At 62.8% G+C, this 7,020-nt stretch overlaps 1 protein-coding gene across 2 annotated transcripts in view; it reads left to right on the forward strand.

The window, feature by feature from the left end:
- SRRM3 (serine/arginine repetitive matrix 3) overlaps positions 1-6,687 on the forward strand; it is a 77,655-nt gene extending 70,968 nt beyond the window's left edge. Inside the window, exons 12-16 of one of the 2 annotated variants that reach the window (XM_037740266.1) lie at positions 437-798; positions 1,743-1,967; positions 2,046-2,183; positions 2,628-2,706; positions 5,016-6,687. In XM_037740266.1, coding sequence (XP_037596194.1) covers positions 437-798; positions 1,743-1,967; positions 2,046-2,183; positions 2,628-2,706; positions 5,016-5,276 — 1,065 coding nt within the window. In that variant the 3' untranslated portion in view covers positions 5,277-6,687. The remainder of the gene's footprint in view (positions 1-436; positions 799-1,742; positions 1,968-2,045; positions 2,184-2,627; positions 2,707-5,015) is intronic. The other variant, XM_017533483.2, reaches the window with a different exon arrangement.
- Positions 6,688-7,020: the final 333 nt, after the last annotated feature.

Consider the following 7,020-nt stretch of genomic DNA (forward strand, 5'->3'; position numbering starts at 1 on the left):
TCCCCCGATTTTTTTCCTTCTCCTCCATCTCTTCGCTCTCGCTCGTTCTCCCTCTCTCATCTACCTCTGTCTCTCTCCCACTTTCTCTCTTCCTCCCTTCTCTCTGTCTCTCTTTCCTCTCTGTCTCTCTCCTGTCTCTCTCTCTCCTCTCCCTCTCCTGTCTCTCTCTCTCTGTGTCTCTCCTCCCTCTCTCTCCCCCTGGTCTCTGTCTCTCTCACTCTCCCTCTCTTGTCTCTGTCCTCTCCCTCTTCCTCTCTGTCTCTCTGTCTCTCTACTGTCTCTCTCCTGTCTCTCTCTCTCTGTGTCTCTCCTCCCTCTCTCTCCCCCCTCTGTCTCCGTCTCTGTCTCTCTCCCTCTCCCTCTTCCTCTCTGTCTCTCTGTCTCTCTCCATCTCCCTCTCCCCGCTCCGTGCCCTCTCTGCCTCTCTCCCCGTCAGAAGCCCAGCTCGCCCTCGCCCAGGGCCGGTGACAAGGCGGCGGACCCCGCACCCACGCCGCCCGCGCGGGGGAAGGAGAGCCCCAGCCCGCGCTCGGCGCCGTCGTCCCAAGGTCGCGGAGGCCGCGCGGCGGGCGGGGCGGGCAGGCGGCGGCGGCGGCGGCGGAGGCGGCGGCGCTCCCGGTCCTCGGCTTCCGCGCCCCGCCGCAGGGGTCGCCGGCGCGCCCGGCCCGCGCCCCCCCGGGGCTCGTCGCGCTCGCTCAGCAGGGCCCGCTCCAGCAGCGACTCCGGCAGCGGCGGCGGCGCCCCCGGCCCCGGGCCCGAGCCCGGCTCCGAGCGAGGCCACGGCGGACACGGGAAACGGTGAGCGCGCTCGGCCCCGGGAGCCGGACTCCGGCCCCCACCCCGCACAGGGCTCCCCTCCGCTCGCAGACCCCCGCCCACGGGATCCCTCCCCGCACCGAGCTGCCCCCCACGGATCCCAGCCTCCCACGGAGCTGCCTCCCAGGGATCCAAAGCCCCCAGTGACCTACCCTCCACGGATCCCACCCCCCCCTCACTGACCTACCCCCCAGGTATCCCACTCCCCATTGACCTACCCCCACAGGTCCCTCCCCCCCATCGAGCTACCCACCACGGATCCCACCCACTCACTGACCTACCCCCACAGGTCCCTCCCCCACATCGAGCTACCTATTACGGATTCCATCCTCCCCACGGAGCTACCCCCCACGGATCCCACCTCCCACCATTGAGCTGCCTCCCACGGATCCCAACCCCCCACGGAGCTCCCCTCCCTCTCCACAGACCCCCAAACCCCCATGGACCCCATGGATCCTCCCATGGATTTCCTCCCTCCACTGATCCCAACTCACCTCTCACAGGGCTCCCTCCCCAGGGAGTTACCTACCTCCACTGACCTCCAAACTCCACTGATCCCAGTCCCCCCACGGAGCTGCCTCCGCACCCTGAGCTACCCTCAGTTATCCCGACCTCTTCCCCACACTGATCCCTCTCCCCTTACTCATCACTGCTCCCAGGGAGACCCCCTGCCCCCGTGAGGCTCCCTGCACCCCGCAGAACACCCCCCTCCACTGATCTCCCCCAACGCACCACTTCACGGGGCTCCCCTGGAATTGACCCCTGCCCTTCACCTGTCTCCGCGTTCACTGCGCGCTCCGCACAAACTAACCACGAACTACGCGGACCCCGCCCCTCCGCCCTAAGTCCCTCCCCAGGGAGCCCTCCCCACCCCCAGCCCCCATCGGGGTCGCTGAGCCCAGCCCGGCTCCGTCCTCCTTCTCCAGGGCCAAGGAGCGGCCCCCGCGCGCGCGGCCCGCCAGCACCTCTCCGTCCCCGGGCGCGCACGGCCGGCGCGGCGGCCCGGAGGGGAAGAGCTCGTCGCGCAGCCCGGGCCCGCACCCTCGCTCCTGGAGCTCCAGCCGCTCGCCCTCCAAATCGCGCTCGCGCTCCGCGGAGAAGCGGCCCCGCAGCCCCAGCCGCTCGCCGTCGCCGAAGAAGCCCCTCGGCCGGTGAGTGTCCGCCCGGGGCGGGCGGCGGGGTGGAGCGGTCGAGCCGCGTCGCTCACTGACCTCGGGCCGGCCCCGCAGAGACAAGGACGGCGAGGGCCGCGCGAGGCACGCCGAGGCCGAGGCCGCCCGCGCCCGGCGCCGCTCCCGCAGCTACTCGCCCATCCGCAAGCGGCGCCGGGACTCGCCAAGCTTCATGGAGCCGCGGCGCATCACCAGGTATGGAGGGTCGTGGGGCGGGGAGGCGGGGGCGGGCCGGGGCGCAAGGCTGGGGCCGCTGACCCGGATCAGGGACAGAGACCTCGGCTCGGGCACCTTCTCCGAGGATTCGACTGAACCTGGCACGGAGAGGGGGGTGGGGGTGGGGGCCAAAGGACAGTGACTGGGTTCTGCCAGGGTAGGGGGGCCGGGGAGGAGGGGGACTAGAACTGGAGGCGCTGAGGGCTACGAGAGAGAGGTGCAGGAGGCCTCGAAGACGGAAGGGTCCTGTTGGGGGCCTGAGGCTCCATGGAGGGTGGGGACTCTGTACTTGGGTCTGGGTGGGCAGCAGCCGGCAAGGAATTCAGCTCTGCAAGAGTCGTCCTGCCATCCCTCCGGAGCCCCTCCCACCCTCCCCACATCCGTCTCCCGACAATGATGTCTCCTTTTCTCCTTCATCTCAAGGTCCAGCCTGCTGAGTGGCCTGTGGTCAGCCTGGGGGCCAGGCGGACCCCTCTGCACAGGCTGCCTGGGAGATGCCCAAGTGAGCTGGTCTGGCCCTGGTCAGCTGTCCGTCTGTCTGCCTCTCTCTATCTCACTAACCTGGGGGACTTGGAGGAGGGGACACAGCAGTCTGGTCTCTGGGGCAGCTGTCAGAGGAGCCAGCCACTCCCCCTTGCCCTCCACAGCCCAGTGGGGCCGTGCCCAGGACGTGGCTGGTGAAGTCATGATCAGTTTCTCTGCTAGGATTGGAAGTGTCTGGGCCTCGGTCTCCAGGTGACATTATGGACCACCTTTGTGGAAATCACCCTGAAACCCTAGATTACTCTGGCAGCGGCTGGGGGAACCACAGGCAAGAAGTCCTGAGCCCAGCTCTCCACCGCCTTGCTGGGCAGCCTTGGGAGATGGGTGTGCCTCTCTGGGCCTTGGTTGCCACATCTGTACAATAATCAGAGTTTTGTGAGCATCTTTTCAGCTCCAACAGGGTATGATTCTCCAGCTAGTCCCGCCTAGTCCTTGGTGATCCAGGTAATCAAGAAAAAGGTGGTGGTTCGGGGGCCATTCCCCAGAGCTCAAGGCCAGACCGCCTTGAAGGAGAAGCCAGATTATTATTATTACTATTTTTTGAGATGGAGTCTCACCCTTGTCGCCCAGGCTGGAGTGCAATGGCGCAATCTCAGCCCATCGCAACCTCCGCCTCCTGGGCTCAAGCGATTCTCCTGCCTCAGCTTCCCAAGTAGCTGGAATTACAGGCGCCCACCATCATGCCCAGCTAATTTTTTTGTATTTTTAGTAGAGATGGGGTTTCACCATGTTAGTCAGGCTGGTCTCGAACTCCTGACCTCAGGTGATTCACCTGCCTTAGCCTCCCAAAGTGCTGGGATAATAGGCATGAGCCCCAGTGCCCAGGCAGATTGTGCTTCTTTTTTTCTTTTTTTTTGAAATGGAGTCGAGCTTTGTCATCCAGGCTGGAGTGCAACGGCACAATCTCTGCTCACTGCAACCTCTGCCTCCCGGGTTGAGGCAATTCCCCTTCTCAGCCTCCCGAGTAGCTAGGACTACAGGCACACACCACCACGCCCAGCTAATTTGTGTGTGTGTGTGTGTTTTAGTAGAGATGGGGTTTCACCATGTTGGCCAGGATGGTCTCGATCTCTTGACCTTGTGATCCACTTGCCTCGGCCTCCCAAAATGCTGGGAGTACAGGCGTGAGCCACCGAGCCCAGTCAATTGTGCTTCTAATGGATGTCCTCTCCCACCTCCTGCCCAGCCACCATGCCCAAGGAACAGAGCCATTGCAAACCCAGGGATCTTCCTGCCCCCCCTTTCTTCTGATGCCAACTCACCCAGCTGGGGACGCCCCCAGACAGGTCACACACCCTGCCTGTAGGCCAGGCCCTCACACCTTCCACCTGGCATCCCTTCAGATCCTCTCCCAGGCTGCCTCCTCCTCCTCCACTAACGTACACCTGTTTTCTTCCTCAGAATTAACCCTGAGACAGGGCGGTGTTGCCCACTTAACCTCTCTTTTCTCTTCTCTGGGCCATAGCCTCCTGGCTTCCAACTAACTCCGGGCCAGCGGGAGGTAGCTGAGTGAGAAGTGGGGCCTCGGGACTGGACCGGGGCGTGGGGAGCAGCGACCAGGACTCTCCTCCTTATTCCTTTTGAGTGACCTGAAAGCAACAAAATCCTTGATTGAAGAGGGAACAGGGGACAGAGAGGCAGGGCTGCGATGTGGTCATAGAGGCCTCCATGCCAGCTTGTGATGGGAGCCATCTGTATTTGCAAGTTTCATTCATTCAACTTTTATTTATGTATTTATTTTGAGACAGAGTCTCACTGTGTCCCCAGGCTGGAGTGCAGTGGCGTAATCTCTCCTCACTGCAGCCTCCACCTCTGGGGTTCAAGCGATTTTCCACCTCAGCCTCACAGGTAGCTGGGATTACAGGTGCGCGCCACCATGCCCAACTAGTTGTATTTTTAGTAGAGATGGGGTTTCACTATGTTGGCCAGGCTGGTCTCAAACTCTCGACCTCCGGTGATCCTCCTGCCTCAGCCTCCCAAAGTGCTGGGATTACCGGCATGAGCCACCATGCCTAGCCTCACCAAGTATTTATTAGCAGGTGTTCAGATCAGGCAGAGACATGGATTCCTTTCCCTGTAGATGGGTGAAGAAAAGCAAAATGATCAACATGGAATTTGCAAGTAACTATGGACTGTCAAATTCCATTTGGAGGAGGCAGCTGTCTCTAAGGCCAGGGCTCAGGGGAAACTGAGGCAGGAAGCCCTGGCCGCTGCCGGATGGGACTCAGGGCCTGGGATGGCCTGTAATCGGCTTTTCCTTCCCTGCAGTGCCCGGAAGCGTCCTATTCCGTACTACCGGCCCAGCCCCTCTTCCTCCTCCAGCTGCCTGAGCAGCGACTACTCCACCCGGAGCCACAGCCGCAGCCCCAGCCCCGGCCACAGCCACGGGAGCTACAGCAGTCGCAGTCGTGGGACCCGAAGCCGGACACGAAGCCCCTCTCAGACCCCCAGTCCCAGCTACCACAGCCGGAGCAGCTCCGAAAGCGGGGGCTTCTGAGCCCAACAAGACTCAGCTTGGTGCCCCCCTGACACTGGGAGAGGCGAGGGGCGGGCCCCAGGACCCCGGCGGGGAGGGCGCTGCACCTTCTTGCCCCCAAGGCTACAAAGAGGTCCCAGGGCCAGTGCACGGGCAGATGGGACCAGGGAAGACTTTGAGGGTGGGCACCCGGTGGACACGGAGAAGCCAGATGTGCTGCTTCTAAGGGTGTCCTCTCCCACCTCCTGTCTACCCACCGTGCCCAGGGAACAAAGAGCCGTTACGAACACAGGGATCTCCCCGCCCCCCCTTCCTGCTGATGCCAACTCACCAGGCTTGGGGACTGCTGCCGGTGGCTGGTAGGAGAATCCACAATCTGCTCCATCACCTCACTTTAGCTCAGTGCAGCCAGGGACACCTTGCAAGGTGCCAGCCCTGGGAGCCCCTCTCTCCCACTCCACAGCTCCCTCCACTCCTATCACTGGGCGGCCGAGGAGGTGGTACAGCACGCAGGATCAAAGCTAGATAGAAGGAAGAACAGCCCCACCCTTGGTGCACCCCCGTCCAAGCTGGGAGCTGCGTCCTTTTAAGCCGGCTGCAAGAGGATCCTGGCTGAGGGCTGGTGGCTGGCCCCACAGCCTCCCCAACCTCCTCCACTGGCCCAGGAGTGCCTAGACGGGTGCCCCCCAAAGGCCCAGCCTGGGGAGCTGGGCACCTCACTCTTTGTCTAACCTCTCCAGGCCACACTCTCCTCACCCCATGCCCTGGGCCGAGGTACTACCAGACAGGCCTTCTGCATGACAAGAGGTGAGGGGTACAGACCTCAGGTGCATTTGACCCTGAGGTCAAAAGGGGTTCAGGTCAAGAGGTGGGAGAGGAAAGGGGGAGGTGGGAGGTGGAATCTGTAGGGAAGAGAAAAAAGAACGTCATCCACTGACTTGAGCAGACCCTGGGGAGTGGAGACAGGTCCCCGGGGAGGCAGACAGGTGACAGGTCATTAGTGCCCCCAGCCCCACCCAAGAGGAGGGCAGCCTGTGCCTGGCGTCTGGGCATGGGCCGGATGACAGCCCAGGGTCTCAGGCATAGGATAACACGTGCATTGGACCTGCCGAGCGTGTACCTCGGGGGTCTGATGGGGCCACGGCCAACCGAGCTTCTGCATAGACAGAGGCTGCAGCCCCTGGAAGGGAGGGGAAGGAGGAGGCTGAGGGCCTTGACCTGAGGCAACGATGGGGAAGCAGTGGCCCCCAGTCCTCTTCTGCCGCTCCCAGCCCCCTCCTCCTGGGGCCCTCAGGGATCTCACAATGTCTTCCTTGGCCCAACCAGGCAGATGCCCCGGGCTCCAGTGGGGGGAGGGGTCCGGGGTCTGGTCCGGGTTCCCTGCTTTCTCTATGTCCCCCCTCCCTCTTTCTCCGCGGTGCGGATAAAAATTGGACTCGAATAAAACCCTTGGTGCCCGGATGGCAGGTGGTGAGACCAGGCCTCTGTGTAGGTGGGCACCCGCGGAGGTTCAAGAGGGCAGTGGGGCTCAGACTGCTCCTTAGGACCGACCCCAGAGAGAAGAGCTGACACCCGGGAGACAGTGGGTCTATCCCGCTGCCTCTGAGTGTGAGGCTAAAACAGGACCCAAGGAGAACCTTCCTCCTAGCCTGGATGCCTGGTGGACTTTGAACACCCTGTATGGTGGGCTGCCTGAGCCCATACACCCAGACTAGCTTCAGCAGTGGATGGGGATGAGGTAGAGGGAGGAGGCACAGGGTGGAAACAGACGCAGGGGACCCTCACGACATGGTAGGG

This window comes from Cebus imitator, unplaced genomic scaffold (genome assembly GCF_001604975.1).
Source record: "Cebus imitator isolate Cc_AM_T3 unplaced genomic scaffold, Cebus_imitator-1.0 Scaffold82, whole genome shotgun sequence".
Classification (NCBI taxonomy): Eukaryota; Metazoa; Chordata; class Mammalia; order Primates; family Cebidae; genus Cebus; species Cebus imitator.